The 18,808-nt window shown below is 25.4% G+C and overlaps 1 protein-coding gene across 1 annotated transcript in view; it reads left to right on the top strand.

Moving 5' to 3' along the window:
- The window catches only part of LOC114119807 (polypeptide N-acetylgalactosaminyltransferase 2-like), a 31,133-nt gene extending 13,781 nt beyond the window's left edge, over positions 1-17,352 (top strand). The window contains exons 3-13 of the mRNA XM_050199372.1: positions 10,310-10,599; positions 10,798-10,896; positions 10,992-11,059; positions 11,187-11,252; positions 11,636-11,757; positions 11,857-12,032; positions 13,656-13,759; positions 13,968-14,187; positions 14,268-14,478; positions 14,582-14,698; positions 16,271-17,352. Coding sequence (XP_050055329.1) covers positions 10,310-10,599; positions 10,798-10,896; positions 10,992-11,059; positions 11,187-11,252; positions 11,636-11,757; positions 11,857-12,032; positions 13,656-13,759; positions 13,968-14,187; positions 14,268-14,478; positions 14,582-14,698; positions 16,271-16,435 — 1,638 coding nt within the window. The 3' untranslated portion in view covers positions 16,436-17,352. The remainder of the gene's footprint in view (positions 1-10,309; positions 10,600-10,797; positions 10,897-10,991; positions 11,060-11,186; positions 11,253-11,635; positions 11,758-11,856; positions 12,033-13,655; positions 13,760-13,967; positions 14,188-14,267; positions 14,479-14,581; positions 14,699-16,270) is intronic.
- The last annotated feature ends 1,456 nt before the right edge of the window (positions 17,353-18,808 follow it).

Below are 18,808 nucleotides of genomic sequence, written 5' to 3'. Positions count from 1 at the left end.
TTTATAGATGATAAATTTTAAAGTATTCATATTTAAAATTGAAAGTAGTACAAAAATCTATACTCTATCGATATACCTTAATCATAATAATAATATAGTTCTACACTTCTACAAAATTACGTGTTATAACCAGTATTGGTTGGTTCCTAGTCTTCCTACTTAGTGCTTGGTACCAATTAATAATAATTAATTTGTAAATTTTGTCGTTGTTGAAAATTGATAATGTATAAACTATAAAATCCTAAGTATTCAATTGCAATTTTTCATCAGTTTTTTTAATATATATTAATTATCATATTATATTTTATTTTTGTTTGATTTAAATTATTTTAAAATATAATTTATTTATGTATTATTCATTTTTTTTTTTAACATGTTGATTATAGAGGTTGATATAGTATTTTAAAAGATTTAATGAGATGAACAACACCAGTTGGTTTAAATCAATTAAATCTTAATTCCTTACAATAATATTGATTAATAATTTGGGTCATTTCAATAAGAAAAATGTGTATACTGTACAGTGTACAGTTTATCGGTGCAGCCAGTGCAGATGTCGTGGTGATTGATGAACGACAAATAATAATTGAAAGAAAATATACAACAATAAAATATGTAGGTTGGAAGGTATTGGTGCGTAATATTTCAATAAAGTCGATAAAGTTTCATTTCTTTAACCTGTAATAGTTATTACAATAAAATTATATCATAATTTTTTGTTCTCATATTCAAAAACAATAATGTACAATCAATTTAAAATTTAAAATTTAAAATACAAAATAGTAATACTGTATTTAACTGTTTAACATTAATTATAATATAGATACTTGATGTTTTATTAATTATACTATGTGCCTACAATATTGTGGATACTATTAAGTACTTATTTAATTAATGATGGTTTTTATATATAAAAAAAAGAGGAAGAAATATTCTACAGTTTTTAATACCAAAAAATAAAATAATATAGGTAACATATTAGTTGTCTGAATGAGGTGTTTAACAAGAGTATTCATCATATTTTCCACTGTACTTGGGATTTAAATTGATATTCAATAATTTGTCTGTAAACATACTGAGGCAAAAGAATTTCAACTATGAAATAAATAGGTACGTTGGTGTCTTTATCTTCCAACGCAATATTATTTAAGTGTTTCAGTTTGAATAGTGATTTATAACAGTTTATATTTTATTACAGGTGTGCATGTATTATGTTATTATTTATTAGGTAGGCACTTAAGGTTAAGGTTGTGTTAATGTATCTATAATAATAATAAATTGAATTCATAAAAAAATATATCATTTATTTATAAGATGATTATAATAAAACATTGTTTTTTCCTTATGCTAGTGCATACATTATTATTAATTAATAATTTGATGTATTTAATAAGTAATTTAATTATTATATATTCTGACGTACAAATATATGAGTATTTATATACAGGTCCTTATTTACTACGTATAATACAGGCCTCAAATGTTAAAGATTTTGTTGAGACACTAGTGAGAGATGTTTGAATGTAACTTTTTTACTTTATTAAAAATATGATCAATATTATTATTATATTTAATATAATAATTGGTATAAATATAAAAATGTACTATCATACTATCATAGATACTAGGTATAAAGTATATTTAAAATCTATAAGCGTTTTGGGATACTTAAAAACAATTCAATTTTTGTCATCAAACTTTCGAAGTCATAGTTTAACCTTAATTCTTTTAAATAAATAATGATTTAAAATTAATTTAAAAACAATAATAACTATTCAATATGGTTTAGGTATATTATTTGGATCATAGGAAGGAGTGCGCAGACTTTGACCGCAGGGGGCTCCCTTAAAAAGATCCGAACTAAAGATTGTTGTGTAATGATAACTTACTGATTAATTAATAACTTGATCACATTTATATAATATTTATACTAATAGATTAAAACTGGTTTCACTTTTTTATGTAAAATGTAAAAATGTTCGCTATCTAGTATAATATACATATCCATGCATCTATTAAAGAAAAAGCCAAAGGCCGCAGGGAAGAGCGGACCACCCTCCCCCCCGTGCGCACGCCTATGATTTGGATAAAATTAAGTAAGAATAAAAATATTTTATAAATTGTAGTTCATTTGAAAAGGCTAAGTGAAAGTGTAGCAAACTCGTGTAGTAACACGGTTCGAATGTATTTGAATTTTTTAGCGGTAATCGACTTGTATGAATGGAAATTAACGTTGTTATTTATGTGACAATATTCATGTATTTTAAACAAAGAGTTTCACTTTGGAATAATCTTGAAAAGATAATACACAAACACATTTTTTTCTGAAATCTGTTTTCTGTGTTGTTGTATATTGTAGGTACTATTGTTACTTGTTAGAAATAAACGATGTATTAGGACATTAGGTCATCTAGTTGTAGTCTTATAGATGTGACTATGTGAAAATGTGTTATCGATCTTATCATATTAATTTGTAGAATTTTCATACAACAATTATGCAAGTAATTTCTTCTTGCTATTATTTTCGGAGAATAATTTTTATACATTTAACTTTTTTTTATGTTTAATTGGTGTCGTCTAAAAACTATCTATCTATATTAGATTAATTTATAAAAATACAATATTATATTCAATGGTGATTTCTGGTGGTAATAACTAAAAACAAATTATGGAATGGATAACAAAAATACTTAAGTATTACACAGACATAAAAATATTAAAGTTCTTTTCAAACTATTGAAAGAAATTTAAATGTTTTTTTATTTATTTTTTCACTCAAAAAAAAAAACAAATGGAAATGTAATAAATAGATCTTTATACATTTTTACAGCACTAAAAATGTTAAAAAAAACGCAACATTTTTTTTTAGACATTTGAATTTAAATGTTGATAACAATTTTGTTTGACCGTGGAAAAATAACAAATTTTAAGTGATTTTTATTTTTATTTTTTAATTAAAAACATGTTGTACCTAATTCCTAAAACATTTTAAAATTTTGTATTTTATTATAAATTACGCATACCTACTTAATACAATTTTTAAAATATTTATTTAACTAATATTAAGTTATTTATTCCATGAAGTATTTTTATAATTAATTATGAAATATCCTTAGATGTGGTGACTGAACTGTGTTTTCGCTCAGAATAATTTTCATAAGCATTAATTTATTACCAATTGAATTATTATTACTATTTATTATTTATTATAGTGACCAACTCAATGATGAGGTACTTACACCCAAATTTAATATTTATTATTAGAGCAACTTTCCTATTTTTATTTTCATTTGATATAAATGTTTATATCTGTAGTTCACTGTGTTTCTGACTTTACAGATTACTCTGATTAATTCAAATCATATCTTAGAACTTTTCACATTTCACTCGTAATTGTTAATTACTATAATATATATTATATCTACTTAATTTTGGATAACATTTAGAGAGCCGTGTGAATTATTCTTGAAAGCGAAAACAATGTAATGGGTTTTTGAACAAATTACATTTCTCTTATACAAAAATAATTAAATTAATTAAAAATAATTAAGTTTTTTTTAAATAATTTCTACATCGTATACAAAAACTAACCAATTAACTTATTTAAATGTTTATGTTTTAATATTCTATATTTATATAACATTTGTATATTATTAAGCTTTTTTATTTTGTATACTAACTATGAGATATAAATTCAATAAGTACCTTTAATTAAAATAATAATACAATTATAGTTGAATTATCTATAATACGATTAATGAATATAAAAAATAATTATTGGACAATAAATATTTAAACTAATATTACTTATTATATACTATATAAGAATAAAATCTAAAATCATCTTTACCTTATACGCCGTTTTCTATTAATTTTGGTAATTAACTATTAGTTAGAGATTAGATAAAAGTGTTCTTTATGAGTATTTTCAGTTGATTCTGTTACGAAAATAATGAAACGAAATAATAACTTTATTTATTATTTATACTTCTAACTGTATTCATTGATATTTGATCTAGATGTCTGACGTCTATATAGTTAAATATTCATTTTAATTTAATTTGTATTATCACGATTAATTAACTTTAATTCTTACAAAACAGGTTTGTTTGGAGGTACTAGTATTACAATTGTGTTCGTTTTCTGTTATCCTTGGATACTGTGTGGTTAACATTTAACACGTTATTGTAATATACAAAATAACTGAAAATATTTGACTTCTTCAACGTGTATTTTGTCATCAGGTGGTTATTAAATGTGGACTGTGGTTTTTAATAACTACTTAGTGAAATCGTTTTACCTTAACAACATTATTTTATTTGGTAAATAAAATGAAAACTCTAAACTCGGAACCACATGCGAGATCTATAGAATACAATGATGGTGGAATAGTAGATAACTTTTCAAATCTTCCAAAAATCGTAAAAAGTAGTTACCAATCTATAATTTATTTATTTTTTATAATTGTTTAGTATTTTTAAAGTTTATTTAATTTTATATTTACCAATAAAATGTATATGTACTCGTATACTAGAAATTAGCAAAAGTAGTATATTACGAAAAACTGACTAAAAAAGATGTTTGTCTGTTTATATTTTTTATAATCATTTAACATTTATAAATTTTAATAAACGAATATATTACATTTATGGTATTTATCAAAATTAAAATATTAAGTCGTTATTTTAATATATTAATAATAAAAGGCAATTGAATAATAATTTTTATAGATTGTAATATTCTTACCTATAATACTTAATAGTATATAAATTTATACTTAAACAGTTATACATGGATCTAATAATTATTTATTAATATAACAGTTAACTAATAGGTCATTCGTTATTCATTAATTATATTCAGTATTTTTCAATTTATTTGTAGGTAAAGTTTAAACATGTATTATATAATATACCTATAACTACCTACATAATTGAATGTTAATGTTTTATTTTGGTTTAACATTTATTTAAAGCCTATAGTTATTGTAAACAATTTGAATTTATAAATATTCATAATAATCAAAAAAAATTAATTAAACACATACCATTTTCAAATGTCATGTCATTGTATGCGTCATTTCTTGAAATAAAAATTAGTGCAGTGGTTCCTAAGGTATACGTCACAGTGCTCTGAGGAGCCATGGTCCATGGTGTATTTATAGTTTATACGGTGTCGTCGTGGAATACTATCTGGTCTAGCAAATAAACTAAAAAGTGAAAACCATATAGAGTATAGACATCAGTGACTTCCTTCATGCTTTGACCTAATGATGGGAGGAACTAGAAAATATTAGATAAAAAAGGATACTGCAAGTAAAAAACAAATTTTGGGAGCCACTGAATTATCATATTTAAATAATGTTTATAAATATTTATATATATTATATAATATATATAATAGATTCCTCTATAATGCAATAAAAGTAATATATATACATTATACAATATACATATATTAAATTCAAAGATTGTTAAGGTGACTTTAAAGACATCAACTACATATTACTAAACAGTGTAGTTCACACAACTTATTAGTACCTAAATATATTGTTAACAACTGAAATTTTTAAAATATGTCCATGTAATGATTATTTATATAACTAGAAAAATAAAAAAATGTACAAGTCATCTCCTTCTAGTTTTTGTGTTATACATATTTATTTCTTCATATTTGATATAAACAACTATACACAATAATACACCAGTATACATATAACAGTATTTGTCAGTTACTATGTTCTCTTCTTGCATATTTCTTTCACGCAGACATGGTTTGATTTAGACTATACCAGATACCTACTATATTTTTACCGTCTTTGTAGGGGGGAGTGGAGTCACGCGTATTGAGCGAAAGAAAGTCTGTTTACAGTTTATCTTCAGATATTCTCTATAAACGTTAGCTTTGGATCACGATATACGGCCTTGTTACAAATAATAAATATTATGAAATGGCAATGATTAACGATAAATAATATTGTTATTTTTTAATTCACAAAGAGCTATTAGCGAATTAGTATGAATGTAGCTATACAGGCCTACAGCATAATAACTGACTGTGTCTTCGGTTAGGTTACTTTACCTTTAAAATCTCAAGTCAAAAATTAGAAATTAGAAAATTTTAGAATTTAAATTAGCGAGAGTAACCGATTTTGATTTTCGTTTGAAAAAGTTATTTTATTAGGTTGAGCCGAATTGATTCCCGTTTTTTTTTCAGGTTAGGAGTGACAATTTTAATTTTATTTTTTCATGATTGGTACAAAATATAAATTAGATAGTATAAACTAATAAAATATAAATGTACCTATACTATAGTCTATAGTAGCAATAGATATGTTGGAGGTTTAGCAAATATCGCTAATCAATTAAGTCAACGATTGAGATATACGTATTTATTATTTATATTGCTATATGTTGGGTATATTGTGTAATATATTATGACAATAATGTTAGTGAGCACTGTACAGTCTCGAATAACACATCGTCATTTATACTCGTGGGTATAATATAAATTTGTTTTCGCTTATACATCGATCGTATTTTAATTTTAATTGTTTGTTATTATGGAGTTTATGTTTAGAGAAAATGAAACTAAGTTGTTGATTATTATTTTTAAGCAAGTCTACTTTAAGGTTGATAGTCCTAAATCTATACTTTTTCAAACGGAAACCAATTTGGCATGTGGAGTTGGAGCTCGGGAACTAATTCAGTACCAGCCAAATTAGCAGAGTAATAAATAAATGCAACGAGTTTTTTTTTATATTACCGATACTTATTGATTATAGTAGCGAATTAAGTCTTTTTTATACTTTTAAAGGTCAACATTATATTTATCGATAGTTACCATATTTTTAACATTTTTATCAAATATGTATGGTATAATTTTAAAATAATTTCAACTTTTTTTAGCTATATATGTTCATTATTTTTTTTTCTTTGGCAAAAAGATTAATTTTGCTATAAACTATAGTAGTTTTTACAAAAATTGAGTATATAATACAGGTACTTAAAATATTATTAGTAATACATGGATAATACTTAATAATACATTGTTTTTATATATTTTGCACGTTTTATGATTTCATATGTAAAAGTTCATATCATATTGAAAACGTGTTTAAAAAATGAATACCCCTGCCGGTTTATTTCAAAAAACTGTTGGTGTAATATATTAAACTATTTATTTATTGTTAAATATTTTCTTATTATGGTTATAAAATGTCCTTTATGTGGAATATTATAAAAAATTAATGTTACAGAAAGGAGAAAGTAGGTTGTACGAGAATTAGAGTTATGATTAATTAATGATTAAGTACCCTTTGTTTTAAAGTGTATGGAAAAAATTGACATAATCAGAAAAATAAATTAACAATAATTGTTGTTATTAAATTAAATATTATATAAAACATGGTTATTCATGATGACTAATCTATCGTAATTCGTGGTCTGTGATAAAGTAATACATAATAAAAGTATTATTATTATAGTTTTATATATAGCCATAATACATATTATAAATATTTTATTAAACACATATTAATATTTTTTACTATGCATTTTTTATAAATCAATAAACCTAACTTAATAATATAATTTATTTAATTATTTATAAATAGAAATCTGTAAGTTGTGAGTAAATGAAAAATATATATTAAGTTTGTAACTCTTATACATTGCAATTCAGATGAAAACAATTGTTATCTTAGTACTTAATAAGAGGAAGTAAGCGTGAAATCTGTTATTTTTATCAAAAACATAATATAAATCATAACAAAAAAACGCTTTTCATTCTTTATTTTATAGCTAAGCTATTTAAATTAGGTAAACAATAAACATAATTTATTCAAAAATTAACTAAACGGTTATCCGGTATAAATGTATAATCTACATAATTTTAAATGTATAAATATAAATTGTATAGGTCCTGCTCACTCCTGCTTCCATATTACTATAAACTTTTTTTAATCCATATTATACAATATATAATTTTTCATATAAAATGATTTAATCAGCGTATAAATTATTTTAATGTTTTGAAAAATTATAAATAAATAGACAATAAAATATTTACTTAAAATTTAAAATTTAAAATTATTATTGAAATAAGATTACCTTAGGACTCAGAGGTTTCCAACCTTTTTTGACTCGCGGCACCCTTAGTCATTTTCCAAAAATCCGGAAGCACCCCAAAAAAATATAGACTACTTTGGTTTTATTTAATAGTAGGTATATAAGTAGATAGGCGATAGCAAATAGCTGAAATAGCAATCAAACCCGTCTGAACATTAAAATATAGATTGAACATCGCAATATTTCTACAAATTTTACAAACATAATAGGTTTTAATGGTTTTTTATTATTATAGTCTGTTTTATTATTCATAGTGCTACATTTTTCATGAAATCGGTTTTTCTTAAAAATATAATTCAAATAATTCCGCGGGACCCTAAAAAAAGTTCGCGGCATCATGGTTAGGAATCTCTGCTTTAGTTAATGTTTATTTAATTAGAATAATTTAGTTATTGGAATTATAAGTTAAATTATAAGTGCGGTTTTGTTATAAATTATAATTAATAATAGGTATAAAAATAGGTTTGTTATGAATACAGTACCTATAGACGGCTAGACATACATTATTTATGCATTTATTTATGGCATCCATAAAAAAAGTTAATGATGAAACCACTTAAACACTATATTATGTTCTATATATTATAGTTTAATTTAAAATGCGTCCTAATTCAACCTGCCTTTCTATTTTTAATTATTTTAATTTAAGTAATTTAATTTATCTACTTGATCACTGACATGAACTTTGTCATACAATTATACAATACTTCTGAGTCCTTTAGTAATATTTCGTTTTTATTTTAATATCCATCACGTGTTCATGTACGTTTCTTATTATTTTGAATTGAATTATTTCTCATAACATGCAATCTACTGTAATGTGTAATAATGTAATACTGTATATTGTATAATATGTAATACAAGATATAAATAGTAATCAGTAATAAGTAACCAGAATTTCATCAAAAATATGTATAACTATACGTGCTTTATAGTTTATAGTATATATATTATATATATACCAATGCATTTCAATAATTAGTAAAAAAAATGCCTCTTCGTGGTTGTTCTCACTAGTCTACTGTAATTTTTAATCTAAACAAAAACAAACCAGAATATTTTTGCATAACTGTATAGTATTTACAATGTATAAAAAATGTGTATCTATGAAATCGAACTCAGGAGCTAATCCAAGTTCTCGAATTTTAATATCATTCTAACCTTTCAGTTAACATTTCTCAGCAGTCAGCGCGATATCTACAAAGCCTTATTTTATGCATTCAACATGAAAATAATACGAAGTATAAATATTCAAAATAAAGAACATCATTTTCTTTTTTTGTATACCTTATAAATCTAAAGATTAAAAATTTACCTAGAACCACTTTGCAGCTATTTGGTACATATATACACTAATATAATTAATAAAGGTTTTAATAGTGTTATTAAATCATATATTATGTATATCAAAATAATAATCTTGGAATATAAAAGATTTATAGAAAAGTATGTTAATAATAAAATAATAATTAATGACAATATGCTTTCGTGAATTACGTAATTTTAAACACTATTAGAAGACGAGTAGAAATATAATTGGTTCGTCCTCATTTTGGTATTATAACACATAATATTCATCATAAGGAATTTATTAGTCGTTTGTTTAATATTTCTATATGAGTCTGCTTTGAAACTTTTTTTATCGGGTTTTATAAAATATTGATTCACTAAAATTTAATTAACGAATCATTGACCACTAAATTCTGTTTAAAGACCATCAGGTCTATTCATTCATTAAATGATTAGTGGTTTTTTGTGTAATTTAGATAAGTTAGAACTAGTATCATAATATAATCCATGAGCTTTATTTAATCTAAAAGTGTTAAAAAAGAACTTCTTTGTATAAGCTCCACTCGAAAGGTATTAGGTCTAAATATTTAAATTCATATATAGTTTGCAAGCTGAATAATAATAATAATAGTTAAAAAAAATAAAAAACACTTCAGTTTTTATATGTACCTATTATTAATTGCGTTTTGAATTTATGGTATTTCAATAATAATATTAAATATATATAATTAAAACATGTTTTGCGCATACGAGCTAGTAGTTACTGTGATATTGTTTATAGGTATAGTATAATATGTATACCTAATATGTTTATAATGTTTATTGATAATTTGTATTTTTCTTTTTAACATAGAAGTTTCTTTAATTGTTTTGTTCTCGGTTACAAGCAGCCAGAAGAGAATAGAGCGTTACGGCTGAAAAGCGACCGATACGCTTTAACGTCTGTCGACGATCCATCGATCAACAGGCACGTAGATAGCTCGCCAAGTTCTCTGACCGATGGTCAGGCAGAACTCTTTACGCCTTTTTCAACATTAAGCAGTTACCTGGACGAGGTTGCGTACGTGGCCGCCGGTGGTCTCAGGAACGGCGACGATGCGTATTCGCGTAACAAATTCAATCAACTGGCGAGTGATAGTCTGCGTAGCAATCGGCCAGTACCCGACACAAGAAACTCTAAGTGAGATTGCTTGTTGTTTTTTTGTTATGTTATATACCTAAGACCTATACCTTTAATATTGCTATTTACAATGTAAAGGTTTATGTAAATTGAGTTGAATAAATTTCCCAGAATATAATAATTCCCTGTTTATGTTAAATTCAAGCTTACATTACATTCACTCATTCACTATTATTAATTGATTTTTTCCCCATCAAGATGTTTAGCTAAGAAATATCGCACTGATTTACCTCAGACAAGTGTCATCATCACGTTTCATAACGAAGCAAGGTCTACTCTCTTGAGAACAGTTGTCAGGTATTATTTTACGTGTTTTTTTCAAACCACGAGTTGTACACTTCAGTTCATTATAATATACTGAACAATTATTTTCTTATTGTTTTAAATTTTAGTGTTTTAAATAGAAGTCCGGAACATTTAATTAAGGAAATAATTCTTGTGGACGATTTCAGCGACGACAGTAAATATTTTATGATAAACATTAAATTTAATCTCTTTTTATATTATAAAATAGTTATAATTGTAGCCAAAATCGGTTTCATATTAATTAGTTGTTTATACTAATATATTTTTATTTTTACTTAAAGGTACTGATGGACAAGAACTATCAAAAATACAAAAAGTGAAACTCATTAGAAATGAACAAAGAGAAGGTATAAATAAAACATAGTTTGAATTATAATAATTGAGTTTAATTCATTAATCAAAATTAAAATGTATACCTAAAGTATGTTCTTATTCTCTGATAATTCAATTAATAAGTTTCAAAGTTCTTAAAACCTAAATGTTTAATATTTTCTAACCTAACTGTTTCATTTATAAATTAAGCTAATAAATACTCTATTCAAGTGTTGTAGATACTAAGATACTAGACGTGGTAATTGTAAATTGTTGATGAAATTTTCTATAAAGCATGACTTATATTTCTATGAAGTTTATATTTACTTACAGAACTGTATTGAAATAATAAAAGAATTCTTATTATTTTGTATTAATATATTTTAAAACAAAACAATGTTTACTGTGTTTACTACAGGGTTAATGAGATCTAGAGTTCGTGGTTCAGAAATTGCCACCGCACCCGTGCTTACATTTTTGGACAGTCATGTAGAATGTAACGTGAATTGGCTAGAACCACTTTTAGATCGTGTAGCGGAAGTATATAATTTTATTGTTATTATTATCTAAAGCGTGTTTTACCAAAATATGATATTATGCAATGTCAGGAATAAGACTTAAATTATTATATTTTCATAGGACCCGACTAGGGTGGTATGCCCAATAATCGATGTTATTAATATGGATAACTTCCAATACATAGGAGCTTCATCAGAACTTAGAGGTGGATTTGATTGGAATTTAGTGTTTAAATGGGAGTATTTATCAAAAGAAGTCAGAGCACAACGACAAAAAGATCCAACTTTACCAATCAGGTACCTAAATAACTTATATAATAATAATAATGGTCCTATAAAACACTTTACAACGAAAAAAAATTATTCCTTTACTATTTACCATTTATACTGATTCAGGTATTAAAATAATAGTGCAGTGGCGTAGCCAGGGGGTTTTGAGGGTTCAAACCCCCTCCCCCTTGGCCTTAAAAAAATTGTTATTATAATGTATAATATAAATTTATAGTTTTGTTAATAATTGTTATACCTACTTATGTATAAAATGTATTATTCAATTAGCGTACAACACTCGGTACATTTTAGCGCATTTACAACTGGAATAGTCGAATTGCACTTATTACCTAAAAGGAAATGGTCCAATTGCACTTGAGTTGAAAAATGGTAATATGGTCGAACTGCACTCGGGTAAAAAGACAGGCAATGGTCGAACTGCACTTGGGCTCAAAAAAAGTATTTTCACAAAATTATCATGCATTGAAGGGGTTAAACGTTTAGAAAACACTCATTTCCTTTCCCGCTTACTGCAAGCTTAGAAGTTGGGACTATAACAAAGATTTTAATCATTGGCGTGGTTAGAACGCAATCTATGATATGTTTCCTTTATGTAGAATAATAAGATGTAGAATGTAGATTCCATTAATCGAAATTGTGGTATTGTAAAATGCAAAATTTGCAACTGATTACAAATATCTAAAAATAAACTGTAAAATGATGTTTTAACATAATTAAAAATAGATACTTATATTTTTATGCAGAATACTGATACAAGATCTTCAACTACACGGTACCAGAAAAAATAAACGATATTGAAAAATATATTAACTTTTATGCTCAAAGCGAATTACTAAACTAAAATTTTTAATTGATGTTTGTTATTAGTTTATAACTACAAAAAAATGATCGAAATGAAAAAAAATGTAAAAATGACAATAATTATATTTGATGATTTAAAAAAAAAATTTAAAAATTTAAAAAATATTTTTATAATATTATATTGCAACATGATGTATGTATAAAACTATCATTTTTAACAACGCCAATGATTAAAATCATTGTCAGTTTTAAGCCTGTAATTTTGAAAGGAAATTAGTGTTTTCTAAATAACATTCAACCCCATCAAATGCATGATATTATTGTCGATATACTTTTTAGAGCTCAAGTGCAATTCGACTAAAATAAATACAATTCGACCATAATATATATATTCCTGGACAATATATTTTAGAGGTGATCAAAAAAAAAGGTCATTAACCCCCCCCCCTCCCCCTTGGGTAATTCCAGGCTACGCCACTACAATAGTGTAACTATTAACTATTAACTATTATTATGGTTGTAAATATGACACACATTCGACATCCTTTAACTTAAGTCATATTCGTGAATCCGACAATAATGTACACATTATAGTTGTATATTTCGTACATATTTAATTTACACCTAATCAAAAATAATACAAATGAAAAGTTTAAATATTTTATAAATAATAATTGGTGTTTGTGCACATGGAATATTTAACACTGATTTAATTTAATTTAATATAAAAATTTAAAATAAATATTTAATATATTAACAAAGAGTCATATGTATATTGTATATATTAGGTACATAGTACAATTATTAATGTTCTATTTAATTTCACAGAACTCCAATGATCGCCGGTGGATTATTTGTGATGAACAAAGATTATTTCGTAAAACTTGGAACATATGACAAGGAAATGAACATTTGGGGTGGTGAAAATTTAGGTAAAAAGTGACATTATTTTACTACTGATACTAAGTAGGTATATTTATAATATATATGTATTAAAACCCGAATAATAAACTACAGCTCTAAGCCTCTAAATAAAATAAAATATAACACAAATAATAATGAAAACAAATTTTGATAGTTTTCATTGCACGTTTTGTTGATATTGAAATATTTATTACAATTTTTTTTATTCATTTATAGAAATATCGTTTAGGGTGTGGCAATGTGGTGGTAGTTTAGAAATCATCCCTTGTTCGCGAGTGGGACATGTGTTTCGAAAGAGACATCCTTATTCATTTCCGGGCGGTAGTGGCAATGTTTTCGCCCACAACACTCGTCGAGCAGCTGAAGTATGGATGGATCGGTATAAAAGATACTACTACAATGCCGTACCATTATCTAGAACGGTCCCATTTGGAAAGTATGCTATTTGCTATTATGTGTTCTAGAAAGAAGAAAAGATGATGACAATTTTAATGCATATTGTTGTTGTTATTGCAGCATAGCAGATCGATTGGCGTTGAAAAAAAAACTAGGATGTAAACCGTTTAAATGGTATTTAGATAACGTTTATCCGGAACTTAAATTGCCAGCGAACGTAGACGTATTCGTGGGCAGCATTAGACAGGGCTATATGTGCTTAGATACATTAGAAAATCAAATAGGAAAAACTGCAGGTATCTTTCCATGTCACGATTACGGTGGCAATCAGGTATGTAATTACAATTTAAAAAATTACTTTTGTAAATAACTATGTTATTATAATATAAGTATATAATAAATCAAATAATAATAACAATTATAAATTTTTACAGGAATGGACATTTACAATTGGTGGATCGATTAAGCATGACACTATGTGTTTATCTCCGACAGATTATTCAGCTATGAGTTTATTAGTTATGAAACCCTGTGACTCTTCGACCGATGAAGTTAGTATTCAAATTATTAATTTTCACTTTCAGTGGAACTCATGTCGTGGGTTATTGGGTTCTGCAGAAGGGTTAATTTATATTGGAATTCATTTAATTATTACCAAATTAAATATTCTAAGATGAAAATATAATCTGAGATGCGCGGTGTCGAGTTGTATTTCGCGGTAGTGTAAAATATATTGTACTTACTAAGTTCCAATTTATTTATTTAAAATAGGTATTGCTTATTTTAAAATATGTACACAAAATTAAAATATAGAAAAAATTGTTATTAAACACGTCTACGTCATAGAAAATAATCCTATAATAGATAATTAACAGATTATATTAATATATTATTATAATCCGTTATTTAAAATAGGAATCTATTTTAACCTTTTTTTTTTTAATTACTAGAAAAACGTAGTAAGTACTTGGTTATTAATTATTATACAAAGTACAAAGTATATATACTAGGGTGTGCACCCGCATTAACCCGATATCCGATACCATTTAAGTAGTATATCCAAAAAAATGACTATGTCCGATTTTCTATAGGTAATAATACTAGAAATCAAAATATTTTTAAAAACCGTTATTTTTAGAAACCCGAAATTAAAAAATGAAGATAAAAATACTAATTAAGGTTATTAAATAATATAACTTTTTTTAAATTAATTACCTATGTATTAATATTTAGTGCAATATTTAAAACCGAAATCAGATAGAAAAAATGCATAATTAATACATTTTATTTTTTAAATTACATTAAAACAGTTAAACTATTAAATTACTGGAGCAATATTTTACATAATTTAAAATAATACTCCACGTACTTACAAAGGGCGTCGCCCGAATGCGTCCGGTTATCTAAATCATACATATCTTTTTAATAGCCCAAGTGCGTCCGTAATATAATCGCTGATAATACGAAATAAATAATATTATACAGTTGAACTTCTCTATTCACATTTGGGTAGAATTGTAGAAATGAGCAGTAGTAGTGATCAACAAATGCCAAATACTTTGTTAGTTTCCATTCAAAACTGATTTAGTGTTTTCATACATCTCATTTGGACATGCGAGTATATCCTTTCTTAAAAATATTAAAAACTATTTAAATAAAGACAACATTTTTAATTAAAACTTCTAATCATGTATCTAAAAAGTAAGATTGATTAACGAAAAAAAATTATATTCATTAAATATAGCAAAAAAAATTAAAAAATACCAAAGTGAACAAATATCTAGATTCAATTTTTTCAAGATCGTGGTATTGAAAAATTAATCAATAATATAAAAAAATATAAATATAAAAGTATAAAAATAAAAATAATATTAAAATAATAAACTAAACTTAAAGAAAAACGATTTTTCGGGTGTATTCAATCATTTCAATCGCCTCCTTGTATTACACTCTAAAAATTCTAAATTATTTGAGACACACTGCGCCCTATCAAACAACCAATACCCAAATTTAACTATTTTGGGATTTATGTTGAATCAAGTATTCATGTTACTTTACATAACATTTAACTCCTATAATACCTACATCACATACTAACACAATTTTGTACATCATTGTTTTAGTGGAAATACGACGAAAACACTAAACAATTAAGACTTAAAGTTGTCAACCTGTGTTTGGACACTCTTGGAATACATGAAATGATAAGTATTAATGTTTGTGATAGTCTTAATTCAAATCAGAAATGGGAATACTTGGTTGCAGCAGGAATCGAGAACAGCGTTTGAATTCTACAATATGGTAATCAATAACAGAATTATGATGTATTAGTAATTATTTACTGATTTCCATAATATAAAATAAAAACTACTTAAATGAAAATCCCAAGATCAACCTTTTATACATTACACAGGGAAGGCATCAAAAAAATACCTTATATAATGATTTTAAAATTATTATATTATAAGTTGTACAATTAAATTATTACTAATATTGTACTGTGATAAATGTTAAAACAAACAGCAATGGCTCAAACTCTTTGAGCTATCTTATTACCTAAGTAGGTTTACCTATAAGATTATATACATATATCCATATAGATATAATTAGCATACATTTACAATATTTTTAGTTCAAAAGTCATTTTAAATTTATCGAAAACCTATAAGTATTAATAATTTTATATTAAAATAAAGCTTTAATAAGTAGGTGTACACTTATGTCTTACAATCCTATGTATGAAAATATGATATAATGTATAATTACCTACTTTAAATTTTAAATTAGTAAACGTCTAAGGTAAAAATAGTTTTATTTTAAAATGTAAATATAGTATTGTTAATTTTTTTTTTTTACATTTTTATACAATTTTTTGTTTTTGTGTTATTCTGTTTTTAAGTTAATCATGATTTTTTTTTTTATTGGTTTATAATGTATCCTTGTAAAATATTTTTTAATTGATAAGGCTGTGATTTAAATCTTACCATGATTATTAAATGATATGTACTTATTGACTATTGTAAATACATAATTTTATTTTTACATTAAATATCCTATTTTGAGTGATCAAGTGTATACAGTGGTAGATTTACGACGAAGGGGTCCAGTAGGTCTTCTGATGGGGCCCTTAGAAGCTGATATATATATACATATACATCTTGTATTGTATACTTGTTTTTATAAAAATAAAAATAATACATTTGAATACATATCATTTTTTAGAATCCCTTCCTCCCCTTAGAAAAATTTGAAAATTCGCTACTGAGTTTTATATATTACTGTACAATTAGCCAATTATATAGGTATCTATAATCCTATAATCAAAGACTGCGATTAATTTAGACATACATATAATTTGACATGGCGATTATTTTAATTTTTTGTTAGATAAAATGTTTTAATTTTATAATATTACTAACTGACCCCGTGCACTTCGTTGCCCGTTAAAAATTCCAATTCTATAATATGATTCACTAAGACATTTTCATCGACCATTTTGATTCTCAAAAAACTTGTTCAAGCACTACTTTAAAATGCGAATTTCGTAAAATATTTTCTTATTGCAACACTAAACCTATGATACCATTTTACGAATGTACCGTGTAAATTTCAAGCATCGATCTATCATTGTTCAGACTCTATGTTTATCAGTCAGTGAATTAATCAAGTAATAATATTATAGTCATTCTGCTGGCGTTGCCCATGAGACTCTTATGATTATGCGAGCAGTATATTATCATGTAGGCAATTCACCCCCAATTTTTGACGCAGACAGCAAGAATAAGATCACAATCTAAAAGCATACATCTAACACCTTATAATTAATTATAGTACAGAGATTATATAAATATTTTACTAATTTTTGTGATTTGATAAATGATGTTAAAATTTAATTTAAACGCTTATGAAAAAAAATTGTTCCAATGTATTTTTAAATTTCTAAAAGGACAATATAATATAATGTTTAATATTGGTAACTATTATAGGCATAACTCTAAAATGTTTTCTAGGAGATAGTAAAAATCAAGTTAGTTTTTTAAAGGGACGAGATCAACAATTTGACTTCTGTTGATAAAAAAAAAAAAAATGTTAAGTCACTATAATGGATGTATTAAATTTGAATTCAATGGTAGGTATCATATTGCTAACGAAAGACGATTCTGAAGGGAGATGATTTTACAAATTATATCAGCCTAGGTCTTAGGATATATATTAACCACTTGGTGGTGAAAAAGGTGGTTTATGTTTTTAATGGCCCGAATACACCAAAATGTAAGTTCTTTTATAATTATTGTACCTACGCCAAACTTATGGAAAATCTTGTAATACATTTTCAACTCTTAACTACATATCTATACAAACATTTTTATGAATTATAACTACAAAATAATTTGCAATTATTCATAATTTTAACGAATTTTTGTTAATATTTGAACTTCAAACGCTAATAAAAAAAATTGTGTCTATATTCTCATAATTTATGAATCACTAGAATAGATTAACTTATGAGGAACTTTGTATCAAATTTTTAAGTATACTCTGGTTCACGAGAGATCAGTACCGTCGTGTGCATGCAGAAGACGGCGAGGGGCACTATTTTCCCCACTATGTGCTGCTATTGATAAGCGGATGAATAGGAGAAATCGGACGAGTTTTGGTCG

This window comes from Aphis gossypii, chromosome 2, assembly GCF_020184175.1.
Source record: "Aphis gossypii isolate Hap1 chromosome 2, ASM2018417v2, whole genome shotgun sequence".
Classification (NCBI taxonomy): Eukaryota; Metazoa; Arthropoda; class Insecta; order Hemiptera; family Aphididae; genus Aphis; species Aphis gossypii.
This window is presented reverse-complemented; position numbering and strand designations above follow the sequence as displayed.